Genomic DNA, 21,711 nt, shown 5'->3' with positions numbered 1-21,711 from the left:
GCTCATCGTGAAAGGAGGTCAAAGAGGGGCCACGACCGAAACTTCCGGACATTGGATGCGGGCCACTATCACGATAGGGAAGTGGTTTTCAAAATCACGGTGGGGGACCGACTGTTTGCCGAAAATGACGTGGTAGATCGGCTCTTGCATCAAGGTTGGGGACCTATTTTTGAAGGTAAATTTTCAGCCAATGAGCATGATGTACGGTTTTTCTATTCTCGAATTATTAATGCAAGTGTCAACCCACTCGGATTTGACATTTCATTTGGAGACGTGCTGATTCCGATCAGGGTAGAAAACATTGCGAACACACTTGGCGTGTCACTGGGGACGGTTCATATCCCTATAGACACTAGGAACTTGAACACATCGCAGCACAGGGGTGAGCTAAGTAGGAGATTGTGTGGCCACCTCGTAGAGTGGAGGAGAGATAGTAGCTTCAGAAAAAAAGAAATGATTCCAATTTACAGACTATTGCACTACATCTTCACATATAATTTATATTCGAGAAAGGGAAACAGTACGGAGGTTTCTGTCTACCATGCAGAAATAATGTACCAGATAGGGCGTGGGGAGAATGTGTGCCTGCCCTCCATTATCCTTTACCATATAGTGAAGTCTGTGAAGAGTAAACGATGTAATCTCTCCCTCCCATTTGGCCGCCTAATTTGCAAGCTAGCCCGAGGAAATGGGTTTAGGGCATCCATCGGCCCTTCACATCCAGAAAGAGTGATAACCGAAGACACCTTAAATCGCATGCAATGTGGCCCTAAACAAGAGGCAAGGCGGTTGGAAGAAATGGGTGACGAGATAGCTGAAGATGAAGAAGAAGATGAAGAAGGTAGCGAAGAGGATGAGGCTGAAGAAGAAGGAGAGGGTGATGATACAGATAAAGTGCCCAATACACGTCAAGGTTTAGATGAGCGTGTAGGGGCGATCGAGGCGAAACTATCTGAGATTAAGAAGGACCAGGACTATCTGAAGCGTAAGATGAAGAGTATGCAGCGAACGATAAAGGCAGTGTTGTGTTGTGTACAGAAGGAGGGAGTGCCTCCTCCCTCGCCGGACTCGGTATCACAGTAGGGAGTTGTGATGCATATGGACTCCTTCACTTCTGTTTAGCTGTGTTAGGAGTTATGTGCTTTGTGTTTAATGTGTAGTAAGAAGTGGATCATTTCCATCTAGTACTATAATAGTTAGTAGTTGGCATCATTTACGTTTTTTTCATGGATAGTTATGTATGGGAACATTGTACTAACTCAGATTATATATGAAAGTGTTTCCGCTTTGGTTTATGATGTGCAGTAGTGTGTGGATGTTCTTATTTTATTACTCTCAATCTCCTTCATCATGCATCTCAGATTGATTCTGTCATTTCTCATCCCAAGCATGAAATTGAGTTAGGCAACCATGAAAATGAGCGGGGCAAATAGAAAATTTGCCCGGCAAACTGAAATATGAGATGGGCAAACTAAAAAATCAGCGGAGAAAACTAGAAAATAAGCGGGGTGATCTAGAAAATCAGCGGGGCAAACTGAAATACGAGCGGGGCAAACTATAAAATCAGCAGGGCAAACTGAAATACGAGATAGACAAACTACAAAATCAGCGGAGGATACTAGAAAATAAGTGGGGCGAACTAGAAAATCAGCGGGGCAAACTAGAATATCAGTGGGACAAACTGAAATATGAGCAGGCCAAACTAGAAAAACGGCGGGGCAAAATAAAATGCAATATGAGCGGGGCAAACTGAATTTTGAGCAGGGCAAACTAGAAAAACAACGGGGTAAATTGACATATGAGCGAGGCAAACATGAAAATGAGTGGGCTAAGGGATTTTCCTTCTATGCCTGTGAAGTTCTTGTCTATCAGGCATGTTTTTACTTTTACTCATTCTAGTATCCGCGCAATTGCCCTGCAATGATTTCCATGAGCATTTTCCTTTTTGACAAGCATAGCGGGACAAACTGAAAACACTGTGGGACAACGTAGAGAGTTTATTCAACATCCACCAAGTTTTCAAAGTATGTTATATATCAAAACACTATAAAAATTACAGAGTATACTATTTTTCAGGTATGGGAAACTTGTACTTCCGACGATTATGCCCAGTTTGTTTGCATCGCCCACACTTTATTGTTTTCGATTCCTCTCCACGCGATGAAATTCTCAGCTTTTTAGGTCTTCCAACTGACCTTCTTTGTCCTGGAGGTTTGATTTGCGCACAGTACTCCTTAAAGCCCACCGAAATTTCTTCTCACTCACTCTTGTCACGTACTGGGTAGACCGATTCGCTATACATAGCTATGTAATTTTGCACCGTGTAGAATGGGGAGCAATATGAGTAATGAGGGAGATCGTAGTTTATACATGCTGACAGGACATGTATACAAGGGTACCCCTTCACGCCAAACTCGCGACATGTACACGAAAACTCACTGAGCTTGACTGTATCATTATAATCTCCCACAACATAGTACTCATCTCGAGAAATAGGATGACAGCGAACATCTCGCGCCTTCTGCACAAGATCCTTTAACTGCTGCTCCGCCCATGCTGTCAATGGCCCTATAAACGATGCCGCAGATTCTCTTCTCTTATAAAACAATTCCTGCATCTTCAATCTAACCCCTTCTATCAATTTCGTAACGGGGTATTCGCGTGCTTCTTTGAAGAGGGCATTGACACACTCGGAAATGTTTGTAGTAACCAAGTTGAATCTTTTTCCTGAAAAGTGTGAAGATGTCCATCTCTCGTATCCGATTTCTGTCAGCCATGCATGTACTGCGGGGTTGGCCATTTCGATATCATGCATTAATTTTTCGAATTCAGCCACCCTACATGTCTTCACTGCCTGCCAAAAGTACATCTCCAATGACTTGTCTTTAAAGGTGTCCACCAAGTTTCTGTAGATATGATATGCGCAGTAGCCATGAATTGCACGTGGGAAGACATGGGGTACCTCTTTCAGTAAACCTTTATGTTTATCGGATATAATCACAAAATCATCCACAGACCCTATCGCATCGCTAAGGTAAGTAAGGAACCAATTCCAACTGCTACCGTTCTCCGATTCCCCGATGCCAAACGCAACTGGAAATATATGATTGTCCCCATCTAAGGCTGTGGCGATGAATAGAACACCCTTGTATTTTCCCTTTAAGTGTGTCCCGTCAATGGCTAATACCCTCCGCAATGATTTTTGAAAACTTCTAACGCATTGTCCAAGCGCAACAGAACATCTTTCGAACTTGAAAGTCTCTTTGTTAACATGCAGGGCAGTCCCGTCCTCAATTCATGTAAATACAAGGGGAGTTGATTGTAGGAGTCTTCATAAGACCCCATCACCTGATTGATTGCAAGCTCCTTGGCTGCCCATACCTTCCGATAACTGATAACAATATTATACCTCTCTTGCATGGCGAAGATAATATCACGTGGCCTCAACCCTAGGCGTTGCTCTATGCGGCTAACAACCAAATCACATGCTAACTTACTGCTTGCTTGCCGGTGATCGCTCCTCATCCATGACATGCCACACGTGTGATTTGGCCTATAAGTCCGTATCTTGAAAATTCCTGAATCACCCACGCGTGATGCATGAACCCTCCATTCGCATCTTTCTTCGAAGCATACAACCGTAAATCTCCTAGAATTTGAGTACAGTACCCTGTACTGAAATTTATTTTGAAGGGCAAATTGACTCAAAACATGCTGGCACCGACGCTTGTACTTAAATGTTTGCTCAACGGCTATCTCAATCGATTCACTCAATGAATCCGTATATTCCAGCATTGCTGCATTAGTGAATGCAGCATCATCAAACGGCATAGGAACTTGACGGGTGTTGAAGTTTGATGTTTCAGGAAGGTCTGGATGCGGGATGTTGCTTTCAGGATTGATGTATCTGCTGTTGTTGCTAGAAGCGGTACCATGTAATCACAAATGAGGTCAAGGTCACGTGCACCGCAGACTTGGGTACTCACAAATTTTGATGTTTGAGGCGGCTCGGACAGTTGATCATTTGTTCCTACTACTTGTAATGGATTTAGCTTATATTCAAATTCCACACCATGCTCTTCTACCACACTGTCAACGTGTGTTGTCATATTAATGTGTTGGATTGTCTCGATAACTAAAGGGATGAACTTTTTCGAATGCTCCAACTGTGTTGCCAGGAACACTTTGACATCATCGTCGTCCTCAAGAACGGTAGGAGGGATTAATTTATTAGAGCAGGGATACAAAACTTTCATCTGAATATCACAATCTATTCATATTCTCTTAATAATCCTGTACATTCTGGATAGAAATTCCTCATACGTAGTATCTACATCTAGCGAAATAGTTTTCGTACTTCCACTCGTGTACGTCCATTGCTTGTTTTCACATTCTAACTCCCCGCCGTAGCAACAAATGATTCTCGTAGCCATTATCTGCAAAATTCAATACAATGACAAATTATCAATAAATCGTTAAACAACGGAAGCTTCCCATAAGGCAAAACTCAATTAAATAATAGAAGACCGAAAACTCGCTTTCCCTTGTAGATGAGAATGATACAAAGCTTAAGGAAATAAAGAGTAAGCAACACGTTAAATTTTCACATAAACAACCAGAGCTTATATGGATTAGGCCTTCTACGAATGATTTCGTATCTTATTTTATTAAATTGAGTAAGGCAATCTAACATGACATTGAGTGGGACAAACTAGAAAAATGAGCGAGACAACGTACAAATTGAGCAGGGCAAATATGAAATTCAGCGAGGGGGATAAGCATGAGATTCAGCAGGGCAAACATGAAATTGAGCGAAATGGAATTCAACGAGCATAGCATGGAATTAAGTGGGGCACACTATAAATTAAGCCATGCAAGCAAACATTAAATCGAGTGTATGTAATCCCCATCAACACATAAAATTCAATAAGCCTAATGCATGAAATTGATTAAGCCTATCACATGCGCATCAACTTGGATTAAATTGACCATAGCTAGCATCAAATAAGTCCATCAATAAATTCATTGACCTAGCATCAAATAAACAACCAGAGCTCATACATTGAGAATATGAGCGGGGCAAACTAGAAATTGATCTGGGAAAACATGGAATTGAGCAGGGCAAACATGAAACTCAACGGGGTAAACTAAAAAATCAGCGGGGCAAACATGAAAATTGAGCAAGACAAACTAGAAATTGAGTGGGGCAAACTACAAAATTCAACAAGAAAATCCAAAAAATCAGCCGAGCAAACTAGAAATTGAACAAGGCAAACAAAAAATTGAGCGGGACAAACTATAAATTCAGCTATGCAAGCAAACATTAAATCGAGCGAGCGTCACATGATATTGAGCTGAGCGAATGATATTTCGAGCGAGCATAGCATGATATTGAGCTGGGCAAACACTAAATCGAGCGAGCATAGTATGATATTCAGAGGGGCAAACATTAAATCGAGCGAGCATAACATGATATTCAACGGGGCAAACATTAAATCAAGCGGGCATAGCATGATATTGAGTGGGGCAAAAATTAAATCGAGCGAGCACAACATGATATTGAGCCAGACAAACATTAAATTGAGCAATCCTAGCATGAAATTTATCAAGACAAACATTAAATTGACCTTATCTACCATGAAATTGAGCTGGGCAAATATTAAATTGAGCGATACTAGCATAAAATTTATCGAGGCAAACATTAAATTGAACTTATCTTGTCTACCATGAAATTAAGCTGGGCAAACATTAAATTGAGTGTTCCTGGCATGAAATTTATCGAGGCAAACATTAAATTGACTTTATCTTATCTACCATGAAATTAAGTTGGGCAAACATTAAATTGAGCGATCCTAGCATGAAATTCAGCAGGGTAAACATGAAATTCAGCGAGCATAGCATGAGATCGAGTGAGCTCTAACATGGAATTGAGTGAGCTTCAAATGGAATTGAGCGAGTTCCACATGGATTGGACCGATCAACACATAAAATTAACTAAGCCTAACACATGAAATTGAGTAAGCCTAATTCATGGAATTGACCGAACTTCACATGCAATGCAATTGTACGAGCTGAGCATTTTTTAAAAACATCCGTACCACCGACTACCGTAGTACAGGTCAAATGTAAGTTGAAGAGAGGTGCTTTGGAGTGAGGAAATATTTTCAACCTTTTCAAGGATTGCAAATGTAGCCACTTCGTGGGATTTCACGTAACCCTAGCCAAGAAAGAAAATGGCAAATGTAGAATGATGATATCTACATGATTCACTAAGATTCGATGAGGAAAATGAGAAGAATAACCTCCGTGCGTCGGTTTATCGTTGAAAAGGAGTGAAAGACTGTTATTTTGAGAAGGGAGTGAAAGCAACAGGTGTGAAAGAAGGGAGTAAGATATTAAGGAAAGGAAACGGATTGGCTACTCACCCTGCCACCACCCAATGGCTGTGGTCGGTGGTCTGTGAGCCCCACCATGATGTGTGTGTTTCATCCATTCTGTTCATTCATTTTTTCAGTTCATTTTAGTCTTTCTTTCAAAAAATGAGAGGGATATAAATCTCAGGTGGACCACACAACAAGAAGATAATATTGATTGGATATTGACAATTAAATTTCTCCTAAGGAACAATGAACTGTTTAATTGACATCTAATCTGTTGATTAGTTCAGACAGAAATAGATGAAGGAAAAAAAAAAATCAAGTTCATCCAAAAATTTTATTGCCCTCTAATGGTTTCTAGTGGTTGATGCTCATTCAACACTATTTTCTGTAACGTGGTACACTTGAGATTTGGATATAACTCATTTTTGGTCTCATACCATAAAATGATGTGGAAAAATATATGGACGCATAGATGAAAAGCATACATCATGGTGGGGCTCACGGAACACCGACCGTACGCCATTCGCTGGAGGTAGCGGGAGTACCGAATCCGTTTCCGTCAGGAGGAGGGGTATTTTCGTCCAGAAATTCCGACTCCGTACGAGGAGGTCCAACTGCGTATTCTAAGTTTGTATTGCCTCAGAAAAACCGCTGGATAAAAGGTGGGGTCACAGTCGTTAATTTCTCTTTTATTTTCTGGCAAGGTTTGGTAGAATATATCCCGACTGAATATAATATAACATGTCGGGCGTTTATCCATTGGATCAGGTATTTTTAAATGATCCAAACGGTTCATATGATGTGATTAACAATAGATGGAATATATATAGAAAATATTATTAAAAAATTTCTAATTTTGATTGTTTGAAGAATATATAGACCGTATATTTTCAAAGGAAAAATTCAAATGATTCGAGTCTCATAATACTCTATAGAAGAGTTTTATTTTCCATCTGAAAATCCCATATATGTGGGTCCCATCATATAAACGGCACCGATCATTGAATTATGACTACAAGACCAAAGTCTAAAGTTGCGATGTATTCAAATTACTACATCATGATGTATTATAACAACTCTATCCCTGCCGTATATGGCGTGCAAAAGGCTACGACTGGAACAGATAGCAAGAGTCTTAAAACAGCAGCCCCCGCTCCTTTAAAGTCTTCCTTAGATGACATTTGTATTTACAGATGCAATCCCTCAAATCCAAGGACCCAACACGTACTTACATGGAAAACATGGAGACGATCTGATTCGTCCATTAGGCAGGCCCATTATTTAATGTGCCATGATATAAATTTGAGGTCGTATCTCTTCTTCAAATGTCCAATGATAGAAGTCAAATGATAATTTTCATATATCATTTTTCATCCGTCTAATTCTCCACTCATCTATGATACAACAGATGATTGAATCGAATAAAATATTTCAATTATGTGGGGCCCGCATGATAAACGTTCCAGATCTCGAAAGCGTGCAAAATCTAGCCCCACGTGGGGGCGCTTGTGTTCGGCGTATGCAGTTCCCGGTGCTAATACAAAATTTCTCTGAGTCAACTCGAGCGAGTGCATTCTTGAACTCGCCTCCCCTACGTATATACGTGCCACACGTGTGAAAGATCTAAGCTGTTCATTAAAAGGGCCCCACTGTAGATCACCATCTAGAAAACGTGCTGGTATACTGAGAATCATTCAACGAAATACATAGACGGTCATAGATATTAACAACGGTCAATATTCAACGTAAACGTACAGATCATCAGTAATCTGATACTTTTCAACACAAGGGATCCAACCGGTTTCACCCATCTAACGAACAGATCTGATCACATGTGTGCCATCTTTCCCACGTGTGAGAGGCGAGTGTCTTAAAAAGTGTAATCGCTCGTGATTATTCCACATAATCCCCGGTCTTCTCTTTCATTTCCACCGCAATTTCTTCCAAACCCTCTTTCCCACGCTCTCTACCCCTCCCACAATAATGCCCACAACGAAACACCCACAATCAAGCATCCCTCTCTAATCCCTTCATTTCTAACCCTTCTAATATCTCTCCCACAGCAACAACCACAACAAGCAGAACACCGACAACGAAACACCCAAATAACACCTGCAACAACCAAAACACCCACAATCAAGCATCCCTCTTAATCCCTTCATTTCTTACACTTCAAACCCTCTCTCTAATAACTCTCCCACAGCAACACCCACAACAAGCAGAACACCGACAACGAAACATGCAATTCCACTATATCTCTTTTCTCCTCACCATCCTCCCCCTTTTCTCTCTCATCCCAACTCTCCGTTCTCAAGATATCTCAGTGGGGTCCACCCTCCGCCCCACCAACCTCAGCTTATCCTGGCCGTCCCCTAATGGGACCTTCTCCTTCCAGTTCCTCAACCGGACCGAAGACTCGTCCTTCATCGCCGCCATCTCCTACTCCGGCGGCATCGCCATCTGGAAAGCCGGTGGGGCCGATGCCCGTGTCGACATAGGTGGGGCCCTTGAATTCCTCTCCAACGGCAATCTCCGCCTCATCAACGGCTCTGGTACCACCATCTGGCAATCCAACACCACCGGCCTTGGGATCACATCCGCCGCCCTTGAAGACACAGGTAACTTCGTTCTCAAAAATGGAACCACGACCGTCTGGTCCACCTTTGAAAATCCAACGGACACGATCTTACAAGACCAGAATTTCACGATGGGTAAGGTTCTGCGATCTGGGCGTTATTCATTTAATCTCTTGAAATCCGGAAACCTAACGCTTCAATGGGGTAATTCCATAATTTACTGGAATCAAGGCCTGAACTCAACGTTCAATCGGAGCCTTACATCGCCCAGCCTGACCCTCCAATCGGTCGGAATTCTACGGCTCTATGATCTTTCTCTCCCGGGCTCTGTCCCGATCGCATATAGCAGTGATTATGGTGAGGGCGGCGATACTGTGAGGTTTCTGAGGTTGGACTCAGATGGAAATTTGAGGGCTTATAGCTCTGTGAGGGGCAGTGGGGTTGAGAACCCGCGGTGGGCCGCTGTCTTAGATCAGTGCCAGGTTTTCGGGTGGTGTGGCAACATGGGTATTTGTAGTTATAATGATACAGAGCCGCTGTGCGGCTGCCCGTCTTTGAATTTTGAGTTTGTGGATCCGAACAATCAGCGTATGGGGTGTAGGAGGAAGCAGGCGATTGCGGATTGTCCAGGGAGTTCAACCATGTTGGAAATGAGCCACACCCAATTCCTGACGTACCCACCTGAGCTCTCGAACGAGGTCTTTTTTGTTGGAATTACTGCCTGCCGGCTGAATTGCCTGGGGGGTGGGTCGTGCGTTGCATCCACTTCGTTATCCGATGGCTCAGGGTTGTGTTTCTTGAAGGTCTCGGATTTTGTTAGCGGCTACCAGTCACCAGCTCTCCCGAGCACTTCTTTTGTCAAGGTCTGTGCCCCGGCGCAACCCAACCAGTCTCCGCCAGCAGCTGGCCAGACACTGGCCTCGTCGAAGAAGCTGCGGGCCTGGGTGGTCGCGGTCGTAGTATTGGGCACCATCCTGGCCTTGGTTTTCATGGAATTCGGGCTTTGGTGGTGTTGCTGTAGGAACAGCCCCAAATTTGGCACCCTGTCAGCACAATATGCACTTCTTGAGTATGCTTCTGGTGCACCGGTTCAGTTCTCGTATAAAGACCTTCAGCGTGCGACCAAAGGGTTCCGAGAGAAGCTTGGTGCTGGAGGATTCGGGGCTGTCTATCGTGGTGTCCTTGCGAACCGGACGGTGGTCGCGGTTAAACAGCTCGAAGGGATTGAGCAAGGGGAGAAGCAGTTCCGGATGGAGGTTGCGACGATCAGTAGCACACACCATTTGAATCTGGTGCGTTTGATTGGGTTCTGCTCTGAAGGCCGACACCGGTTGTTGGTCTACGAGTTCATGCGGAATGGGTCCCTCGACAATTTCCTTTTCTCTGACGAATCGTTGGGGAAGTTGGATTGGGGCAGCCGGTTCAACATAGCGCTTGGGACCGCAAGGGGGATAACGTACTTGCACGAGGAGTGCCGAGATTGCATTGTTCATTGCGACATAAAGCCAGAGAACATCTTGTTGGATGAGAATTACAATGCCAAGGTCTCAGATTTCGGCCTTGCAAAGCTCGTAAATCCGAAAGATCATCGGTACCGGACCTTGACGAGTGTTAGAGGGACCCGCGGGTACTTAGCCCCTGAATGGCTTGCAAATCTCCCCATCACGTCCAAGTCTGACGTGTACAGCTATGGAATGGTGTTGTTGGAGATTGTGAGTGGACGGCGGAATTTCGATGTGTCGGGGGACACGGGTCGGAAGAAGTTCTCTGTTTGGGCGTATGAAGAATTTGACCGGGGAAGTATCACAAGCATTGTGGATAAAAGGCTTGCAGATGAGGAGCTAGATGTCGAACAGCTCGATAGGGTGATTCAGGTGAGCTTTTGGTGTATTCAGGAGCAGCCATCTCAAAGGCCGACGATGGGGAAGGTAGTACAGATGCTAGAAGGGATCATGACCATTGAGAAGCCACCGGCACCGAAGGCCATGGAGGGGTCTTTGAGTAGCACTAGTGGCAGTGCTAATGTTAGTGCTCTCTCGACCTTTGCGGCTTCCGCCCCGGCCCCATCCTCCAGCTCATCCTTACAGGCTTTGGGATCTTCGTCTTTGTCTGGGAGGAACATTGAGAAGACATCATCATCCCTCCTTGGGTGAATTCGAACCTTGGCTGATTGCTTTCTTGTGGAGATTAATCTTGCTTATGTTTGTAAGGTATGTGCAATTAGTGATTTGGAGTCTTTGGAGCATTCTTGAATCTTTGAACGCTTGGGCCATGTTTGGATGTGCGATTGATTTAAGATTGCGATAATTGAGTTGTAGCGATGTGAATTTTGGAAAGCTGGGCTAGTCCCACTTGGTAACTGATTCCAAGTTGTACATTTGTTTCCTGTTGGAATCGAAATAAAGACACTGTGAGAAAGATAAGATCATGGTGAGAAGACAGATGAGGAGATTCGCATCTCACATTCCAATGTTGCTCATGTGTGTGAGTTCTGGGCCATTCATCAGGTGGGGCGTCCCATTAACATGCCCTGCTCCAACAATCAGGTGGTCCACTCATACGAGTTGGCTGTGCATGTATGTTGGGTGTAGATTGTGGGCCCTTCTGTTTCTAACGTCCATCTTCCTCATATATGTGTGGCCCACCAGATGACCCAATCCCACACGCATGTATGACTAACCGTGCGATTCGAATATCCTCTTGACGTCTGTCATCCAAAATACATCATAACCATTCACTTCTACTTCGGTACAACACAATTGTTGCAATTTGAATCGATTGCCAATCCATATGCGGCCTTGGCAACAAGCAGAGAACAGCGGAAGATTAGAAGGGAAGTTGTTTTGGGATCCCGAAGCGATCATTTATGTTTAGATTCTGGAGTTTAACAAATAAAATTAAAATTTAAGGCTAGTCCTTAGCTAGTTTTTCATATGGTTTCAAGAACAGAATCTTCAATGATGTATATGCATTTGGTTGTTGTTACACTGTATTTGTAATTCTGTTGGGATTGAATGTATGCATTTTCCTATCCAAATAGGTTGTACAAGTTCATTTCAACTGAGATTAGTGAAGGTGATTGTTGTATTCAAATATATCATCACCCCGGGTTCTTATCTGCTAAAAATTCCTCTATAATCTTCCTACTGGCAGTCAATTTATTTGCATGCTCCATAAAACTTGGGATGTTCCTCTATAATCTTCATACTGGCAGTCATTTTGTTTGCATGCTCCATAAAACTTAGGATGATGCTGTTTGAGTGGGGCCCATTCTTTTGCAACCCAGACCATTGATCTAGGTCATCGCAGGGTGGATAGACCATGTCAAAAAAAAATATCCTGGAAACCTTTTGATTGTGGCCCATTGATTAGATGGATAAGAAGATAAATTCAGCAATTGTCCACATTCGACTCGAAAAGGTCCAAAGACTGATTTTTGGGATATGGTCCATTCATTATAGGATGCAAGAGAACAATCGTTTGGATTACCAAAGCATGGGCGCAGATTGTGGAATGTGTATGGTCTGAACCATTCATTCATTGGGAATGAGAATGGCAATGAATGTATCATAGGCCAAGACAATCCTAACCATTTAAAAATGGTGCACAAAAATCACTAAAATCTAGTTGGTATTGTTTTATATGACATTTTTTTCAACGGTGAGGATTCTCCGAGCATAGTAATTTTTGGTCTATGGCCCATTTATGGAGCCTTATGATGAATGAATGGAATTGGATCATCATATACATGCATGTGTTTAGAACCTTACACTTCTAACAAGCACTCCTAACCATCATAGACTTTTCTGTCATTTACATTTATGCTGTTTAGGGCGCGTTTGGATACCAAGTTACTTTACATAAGTTAAAAAAGTTACTTATTGGGTGGTATCCAAACGAGCCATTAGCGATCCAGATCATTAAAATTGTAGGTTGGCTTAGTGATCCAGCCCATTGTCCGTCAGCGGAATTTTGTCGTAGGTGTCTTTTTATAACTGCGTTACAACGCCGGTTTCACCGAACCCATGTTCATTGCAATAATGGTCGATGCTATAGGGACTGTTTTGGTTGCTGAACGGTTGCTATCGCTTTACGGTCAAGCTGTTATTTTGGTCAATGGCTGATATTTTGCAAATTATTTAATTATTAAAATATTCACTATTTAAACCCTTAATTAAAATAATGAATACACACTTGAATTAAATATATCTATGGTATTAAAAAATGGTAGAAAAATGTCAGTGGATCGTCGAAAATGATTGATGGATCACCCTTAGTTGACAAACCCAGACTTGGAATCCGACTCGGACTATCACTAGGCTGAGTTGGCTCAGGACTCAGAGTGAATCGGAAAGCGGATTAGGTGCACCCTGGCCTCACCCAAGACGGTGTGGCCCTTACCCTGGGGCCCACCTTAATATATTTATTCTACATCTTTTTCCATATCATTTTAGAGCATGATCCAAAAAATGAGGCAGTTCTAATTCTCAGGTGGGCCATATCATAAGGAACAGTGGTGGTTGACCATTAATGGGCCACTAGTTTCGGATCAGGCTGATATATGTTTTTTCTTCCCTTCATCTAGATTTATGTCTGGATGTCAAATAAACATTGTGGAAACATTAAGGGGGGTGTTAGGTAGTTTTTAATGGCAGGCGTTCCATCACTATTTTCTACAGTATGGGTCCACATGAGATTTGTATTTTATTTATTTATTTATTTATTTATTTATTTTTTTTTCATTTTTGGGCTCATCTTATAAAATCATCTAACAAAACGGATGGACAATATGGGTATAGAATATATACATCAAGGTGGAGCCCATGATAAAGGCCTCACCTAATCCTCTCCTAGCAAATTGACCTAGCAGGTCAAAAAATAATTTTTAATTGTATATTATTATTATAAATATATAAATAAATATGGATTGTTTTCTAACGCCCCACGTTTATGGAGATATTAGCGACGTCCCCAGAGCTTGTAAATGACACAAGGGATGATAAAATAGAAAATGGACGGTCAAGATTGTGTAGAGAAACTAAATCAGTCCGATTATCATATTGAATTATCTACTATGATTTTTTAGATGAAGGGAAAACACAAATATCAGCTTGATCTAAAACTTATGACCCCCAAGAAGTATTGAACAGTGGACGTTCAATCACCCTTGTTTCTTGTGGTGTGGTCCACTCGAGATTTGGATCTGCCTCATTTTTGGCCTAATTCTCTAAAATGAGCTGGAAAAATGAATGGATGGCGTGGATAAAACACATAAATCATGGTCAGGCTTACATAGCACTGACCAGTACCGACCTTGGTACTGGAGGGTCACTACCGAATCCGAGTCCGAATGAAAGGTCCATGTAGAGCTGTTCTTGACAGAACTGGCCCATCTTGCTTTTAGGGTCAATTTGAGTATGGTTCGGACCTATATTTTTGCTCCATGATTTTGGGACTTGGCCTTGGCCTGGATTTGGCCAGGATCAGGCCTGCTTATGGCCTAGCCAAGCCGGACAATAAGGGCATGTTTTGATACCACCAAATAAGTTACTTTTTGTACGTATAGCAGTAGATAAGTGACTTACTTCAGATAAGTAAGCCTGGTCTATGATTAATTATAAGTAATTTTTTTAATTTAAAAGTACTTAGTTACTTTAATTAATTTTTATTATTATAGATTTTCTACTTTTCATAAGTTATTGAAAAGAGGCGTCACGAGTAGAGGTGGGCACCGGACGACTCAATTTGGCTAACTCGACTTGTCCGACTCGACCTGAGCCGAATGGGTGAGTCGGTCCGAACCGAGTAGGCTTCGCCCGATCCGAACTCAAATGGAATCGAGTTCGAGTTACCTAGTAAATCAACCCGACTCGACCGAAACTCGATCCAATTAGACCCGACTCGATTTGAAACCTGACTTGATTCGAAACTCGACTCTCTGACCCTACTAGCTGTACCCTACTCCGACCCGATCCCAAAATTTCTCTCTCCCTCCCTCATCCTCCTCATCTTCCAAGCCCGACCTCTCTCTCTCTCACTCCCTCCCCCATCCTCCTCATCTTCAAAGCCCGACAACCACCCACCACCATCACCTTCCTCCTCCTCCTCCTCTCTCTCCTCTCCACTCTCTCAGTTTCTCCCTCCCTCATCTCTCAATCCGACTCGATGCCAACTCAGCTCGACTCGGTACTTCTAACCGGATTGGACTCGATCTAGATCAGTCCAGGCCGGACCGGACTAGGATCGAGTCAGGCATGCTAGACTCTGTATCGAGTTAGATTGAGTTTGGGTCAGACCTATTTCAAAACGAGATCAAGTCGAGTCAGCCCTAACTCTGTCCAACTCAACTCGATGCCTGGCTTTAATAATGAGAGACGAAAGAGAGGAGAAGTATATGGTTTACCATACATGATTGTATTATTAAGTAGGAAGTAAGTCAAGTTACTTGTGGCATAAGTAGCTTATCTTAAGCAACTTAAGATCCAAACGGGCCCAGTCCGACTCTACCATGTTTTTCGGCCCTTAACTTAAGAACGCGTTGAACACTCCACTCATAGGTGGGTCTAATTGTGATCAGGGGCGGCTCCAAGGGGTAGGCAGGTGAGGCAATCACCTAAGGCTCCCTAATTATGAAGGTCCTGGTCCTATATTATAGCAAAATTAAAATTAAGAAGAACAAAAAAAGCCTAAATTTTTTTGAAATAAAACTTATTGAAGGGCCTACAAAATAAGAATATCTAAAAATTAGTTTATAAATTTAAAATTGAAAATAAAAAACAAATCCTAAAAACTAACACTATCAATAATAACAGTCTAACTCTATCATCTCTTTTCAAAATAATAGCATCATTCCTAATAAATTCTTCTCCTCAAACCTAGGACCACAACTACTACTTTATTGCTAATTAAGTTCTCAAAAAATTAAATTCTAACGTCGTTTTTGTAAATTAAACTCTAACTTCATTTTTCTAAACTAAAAAGCCTCATTTTTATGACTTGCCTAAGGCCCCCAAGAATGTTGAGCCACCCCTAATTGTGATGACCACCTGGCACCAATATCAGGTGATCCACTCCACTCATCACATTCTCCACAATATCATAATCAATGGACAGCCATTGATCTGACCAAACATGTGTGGTCCACCTCATCAATGAAACGGTGTGATTTTCACATCACGGTGGGGCCCACCTTTTGTACATCCTAGATATCCTGCACATTTGATACGTTGTTTCAATAATGTTTCAATGTGGGGGATATTCAAACCATTAGTGTTTACGTTCAATAGAAATGTTGACTGGCCATGATTGGTCTAGGGCTAGCCCTTGAGGGTTGCAAGCCTAATCTTTAGTGGCCATGAACATCTCCATGAAGGATCAACTATGAAAGAAGATTGGAAAAGTCAGTATGTCCTGAACTCTTTCTTTCTAGGCAAGTCTAGATTTGCTAAGAAGGATTTAAAAGCCCACTAAAGGATCTAAAAGCCCAACAAAGGGCTCTCACCACCTCGAGAAAGCAATAAAAGGAGCATAAGAAGAAGAGCTTGAGGCCCATCTTACTTTTCCTAGTCTAGTTTGCTACTACTTAGTGGCTCTTGTTGGGGTACATTTATCTTAAGAGTAAGCTAAATATCTGCGACCTTAAGTTGCTAAATCATCATGTTCATTTGAGTTTCGATTTAGTTGTTCATACTCCGATTGTATCCTGCTGATCACTTGCCTTGATTATTTATTCCAACAAGCACATCATGTACTTATTTTACTTCTCACTTTTATTTATTCTTATTTTTATTTTATATAGTTGTAAAGCATGCTGGTTGTAACACGGCCAAGTCATTAATAAAATCGATCCTATTTAGTGTAGTTTATATTTTATTTTTGTATTAATCTTTCATTTTGATTGAGAAATGGTTGTGAAAGCTAACCTCTACCCTTATACAAATGGCATGAGTATGGAGCACATCAATCGATGGTCAAAAGAAACTTGGATCCCGATTCAGTCTCCAATTGCGAAATTTGTTTTTACAACGAAGTGTAACATGTCCAAGGGCATTGAACAAGGACGAATTATATGCCCACTTCTGATAAATGTAGACCATACGGTTTCATGATCATAACAAAATTCTGTAATCCAAACCTTTCATTTCAGTTTCCTTAAAAAAATCAAATCCCATCCCCTCCAATGCAAAAAACAAAACCTTCAACTGTATATACAAAAGCTCCATGTATCAACCCTTCAAACAGACGCACCTTAACCTTCACCACTACACATTCTGAGTGAACCCACTAGAGATCTTGTCATGACCATGCAATGTATCATCAGAATACCATCCATGCTTCGATACATCATACGTCTCACCATCACCCCACAATGCATACGCTTCCTCTCCATGCACCGCATCATCACCGACCATTAGCTGCTCCTCAGCCATCCGCAGCGGGATAACCGTCCGTATTATCAAGCAGATGATACTTGTGGCCACGATGTTCCAACCAATGATGAAACCAGCCCCAATTATCTGTTTGAAGAACTGGACCCCACCACTCCCTCCATAAAACCCACCCCTTGTGTTAGTCACAGGCAAGAAGAGTGCACATAGCTCTGGCTCGGCGAAAAGGCCCGTTGTAGCCCCACCTAAGAAACCTGCTACTGCGTGCGTGTGGAAGACTCCGAGCGTGTCGTCCACCTTCTGAAGGACGGTCCATCGCTTATGAACGATCATCATCGTAAACCATGGGATGCTGCCTGAGAGGATGCCCATGATCATAGCGGCCCACCCTTGAACAAGGCCTGAAAAGGATGTAACATACATTAGGGGTGCACATGGTTCGTTTTGGTCTGGTTTTGGGGTGAAATTGGAACCGAACCGTTCCTGATGGTTCCAAGAAAACTAGAACTGGAACCGGATTGTTTGCACCTTAGAACCGAATTGGAACCCGACTGTAAAAAACCGGTTCGGTTCCGGTTCAGTTCTACGGTTCTGGGCATTTTATAATTCAGCCCAATTGCATGGTTTATTTTTTTAATCTAACCCAATTGCATAGTTTTTTTATAATCCAACCCAAGCTCCTCTACTGAAAATTTTCACGGATATTCGTGTTGTGATCTATTTGATGAATGGTCTAGATTTTTAAGTTAAAAAAATTAAATATTTATTGACCAAGGGGGTCTGGTTCCTGGTTTGGTTTTACGGTCTGGTTCACGGTCCGGTTCCACAGAACCCTAAACTGAAAAGCAAAACGAACTAACCGATTCTTTAATTTTCAGAACCTGAACTAATACACTTCAGAACCGAACCAAACCGTGCTGGTCGATTCCAGTCTTGTTTACCGGTTCTACCAGTTCCATGTGCACCCCTGGTATACATACATGATACTGGGAGATGGTGGTCATTTTTAAATTTTAATGGGCTGGATGGGGCCCACATAGCTGAATGGTTGGACCTTCCTAATCATCCACATAGTGGGCACCACCATTGTTGGGCCATGATCATAGACTTAAAAAGTTGTCCAATATTTAGGCAAATCAATTGGGACATTATTTCAAAAGTTTAATAATTTGAACAAGTGGGGCCCATTATCAGTGGATTAAATTGGCCCCCACTGTAGATGGCCCATGCACCAAAACTCTCCAAGATAGGAAAATCAGAACCCTTGGACAAGTATCCAGCAAGGAGAATTAAAGAAGAAATACTGTTATCTACATTCAAAAGGGTCAAAGATCCAATGGCTAGGATTTTTCCAGCTTGTTGCTAGGCCCATCTACAATGGTACTCTGGGGGCTGTATTTTAATATCAGGATATTGAAACATATCTTGGTTTTTTGTTTTGCTCAGCCAAGGCCTGGCCCTATTGACTACCCAACCAGGTGGGGCCCATCAAATTAACAGATACGAATATTCATCCATGGGCCCACTCATACAAACTCAAAGCTCTCTTAGAATCAAAGGGAGATATCTCAGCTGCACAATCCATGGAAACTGGAATAACTAATCTATGTATATAAAAATATTCAAAAGACTAATCTAACTAAATTAATACTTTTATACATATAAATACATATTAAATCATAGGATGTCATATTGTTTCTGTATAATAATATTTTATACCATATATATATATATATATATATATATATATATATATATATATATATATATATATATATATTCTTACACCATTTTTAGTATTGAAATTTACCTGCACCAGGGGTGATGCACACCAGCCCTGTGATCATTCCTTGGACTGCGCCGATCACCGACGGTTTTTTGAAGAAGATGACATCCAAACATGTCCACACCAGAAGGCTCGCTGCAGCGCATATATTTGTGTTCAAGATCGCCATCGAAGAGTCGATGTTGGCCGAGTAAGGATCCCCACCATTGAAACCAGCCCAACCCATCCACAGCAGCCCGGCGCCTGCTAACATCAGTAGAACATTGTTCGGCGGGAACCGTTCTCGATCCTTGGTCGACCGCGGGCCCACCTACCATGACCAACACAAACACACCCAAATCACAATTAGATATGAAAATAGCAATAATGGCACATAAGATTATGTACAAGTAACAATTCATATTTCATACAGTGAAATTAAGTACCACCCTTGTTAGTACTTATACTAATCCCGCTTCGATAACAAAACAAACACCCCAAATTGCAATTTGATTAAAATCCATAAAAGATAACACATGAAATATGCGACAACGACGAATCTTGATCATCGGAAACAATCACAAATACCCTGAGTTGCAATTTTACTAAAAACTATAAAAGATAACAAATGAAATTTATACTAATTACAATAGATACTTCATGAAATTTTGTTACTAATTACAAAACCCGATAAGCCACGACAAATCCAATCATCGATATCGAACACAAACACTCCAAATTGTAATTTGACTAAAACCTATAAAAGATAATACATGAAATTGTTACTAATTACAATGGACACCATGTGAAATTAAGTAACATACATATGAACTTTGTTTGCTAATTATAAAATTCATTAGGCCACAACAAATCCAATCATTACCGTCCGATTGACAACCACCAAAAAAATCATGAAAATTTTTACTAATTAGGATCGATACTATATGAAATTTAAGTACCATCCACATGAATTTTGTTACCAACTATACTAACCCAATAGGCCGCAACGAATCCGGCAATTCCCGAAGAGAGATGAATAACATAGCCACCTGAGTAGTCGATCACACCCCAATGGAACAGGAACCCGCCGCCCCATATACTGAACGCTCCGACTGTGTAAGAGAATGTGAGCCACAGCGGCACGAAGAGCATCCAGGCCTTAATGTTCATCCTCCCCAACAGCGAGCCCGCCAGCAGAATCAGTGTGATCGCCGCGAAGACGCATTGGAAGTAGACCATTGAGGCCATTGGATAGTACGGTGTGATCATCGCCGTCTCGACGTCCCCGTTCTGGTAGTAATGTGTCGTTGCGGGCAGCGCAGCCTGCTTGATGAGGAACTTCTGGCCCAAGGCAGGCCCGGCCTTGCCCCAGAAGGGAAGGAGCCGGTCGCCGAACGACATCTTGTAGGCCCATGTGACCCAGCATATCCACACCGCCGCAAAGGCGTAGAGGGCCATGAAAGCCGAATTGACGGCCCACTTCTTCTTGACGATGCTACCGTAGAGGATCACAAGGCCCGGGACACTCTGGAGGCCCACTAGAGTGGCTGAGATCATCTGCCATGCGTTATCGCCTTTGTTGAGCCAATCGGCGACCGCTGCCGATGTGTTGCCTTGGTAGGCCACAGGGACCACACTAGCCATGCAAGACTGTGTTACAAACTACCACAACAAAATATTGGTTATAGGTGAATTGGATGTGGTAGTAGTAGGGAGGGGAAGATGGAGAAAATTACTTATAGTAGATCACTATATTGGTTGTAGGTGAATTGGGTGTAGTAGTAGTAATAGGGAGGGGAAGATGGAGAATATTACTTATAGTAGATCACTATATTGGTTGTAGGTGAATTGGGTGTAGTAATAGTAATAGGGAGGGGAAGATGGAGAAAATTACTTAATAGTAGATCACTAGATTGCTTGTAGGTGAATTGGGTGTAGTAGTAGTAATAGGGAGGGGAAGAAGGAGAAAATTACTTAATAGTAGATCGCTAGATTGGTTGTAGGTGAATTGGGTGTAGTAGTAATAGGGAGGGGAAGATGGAGAATATTATTTATAGTAGTAGGGAGGGATCGACTATAGAGAGTTGTGGGGGCAAAACTACCCCAACAAGAAATTGTTGTAGATAGGAGAGAGATTGGGATCTTCGGTTATTATTTGGTGAAAGGTCCGTAGATTCCAACTTATAGATACGTCCGGCCTACGTAGATGTTGCTACAACAGCCGTTGGATCTATCCTCGTGTTTCAATATCCAAACCGTTTATATGATGGGCCACCATAGTGTGGATGGGGGACTTGAAAAATAAAAACTCTCGTTTTGGAATTTTTCAACACTTTTTTCTTTTAATTTTTTAAACCGTATAACTAACCATTGTTTAATGGCCCAGTGATATAGGGGTTTACAAGCATCCAATATTGGAGATTTTATAGAAATACATCATCAGATACGCATCTCATCAGATCAATGGTTTGGATTACTGGATATCGAAGCATGGGCCCCACTTACATAAATTGAAATAATTGGGTCGAGGATGGTTTAATTCCTCGGGCGCCCAAGTCATGCAAAAGGAGTCCTCAGAATCTTTGCATCTGAACGAGAGGATC

The 21,711-nt window shown here is 42.0% G+C and overlaps 2 protein-coding genes across 2 annotated transcripts; one reads left to right on the top strand and one right to left on the bottom strand.

Annotated features, from left to right (window-relative positions):
- The first annotated feature begins 8,406 nt into the window (after positions 1-8,406).
- LOC131237496 (G-type lectin S-receptor-like serine/threonine-protein kinase At1g34300) lies at positions 8,407-12,051 on the top strand. Its single transcript, XM_058235301.1, has one exon. The coding sequence runs from the start codon at positions 8,620-8,622 to the stop codon at positions 11,107-11,109; it is 2,490 nt and encodes an 829-aa protein (XP_058091284.1). The 5' UTR covers positions 8,407-8,619; the 3' UTR covers positions 11,110-12,051.
- Positions 12,052-17,036: 4,985 nt separating this feature from the next.
- LOC131230324 (ammonium transporter 3 member 1-like) lies at positions 17,037-21,199 on the bottom strand. The gene is made up of 3 exons (XM_058226185.1): positions 20,102-21,199; positions 19,154-19,439; positions 17,037-17,744 (listed from the first exon to the last, which is right to left on the bottom strand). Exons 1-3 carry the CDS (start codon positions 20,750-20,752, stop codon positions 17,218-17,220), a joined length of 1,464 nt encoding a protein of 487 aa, XP_058082168.1. The 5' UTR covers positions 20,753-21,199; the 3' UTR covers positions 17,037-17,217.
- Positions 21,200-21,711: the final 512 nt, after the last annotated feature.

Source organism: Magnolia sinica, chromosome 2 (assembly GCF_029962835.1).
Source record: "Magnolia sinica isolate HGM2019 chromosome 2, MsV1, whole genome shotgun sequence".
Taxonomy (NCBI): Eukaryota; Viridiplantae; Streptophyta; class Magnoliopsida; order Magnoliales; family Magnoliaceae; genus Magnolia; species Magnolia sinica.
This window is presented reverse-complemented; position numbering and strand designations above follow the sequence as displayed.

Excerpts from the sequence above, each read along its gene's own strand:
- LOC131237496 (XM_058235301.1), top strand. The coding sequence starts at position 8,620 with ATGCAATTCCACTATATCTCTTTTCTCCTCACCATCCTCCCCCTTTTC.
- LOC131230324 (XM_058226185.1), bottom strand. The coding sequence starts at position 20,752 with ATGGCTAGTGTGGTCCCTGTGGCCTACCAAGGCAACACATCGGCAGCG. Across the intron at positions 19,440-20,101 it reads GATTCGTTGCGGCCTATTGG|GTGGGCCCGCGGTCGACCAA; the intron begins GTTAGTATAGTT and ends TGGTCATGGTAG. Across the intron at positions 17,745-19,153 it reads GTGCATCACCCCTGGTGCAG|GCCTTGTTCAAGGGTGGGCC; the intron begins GTAAATTTCAAT and ends CATCCTTTTCAG.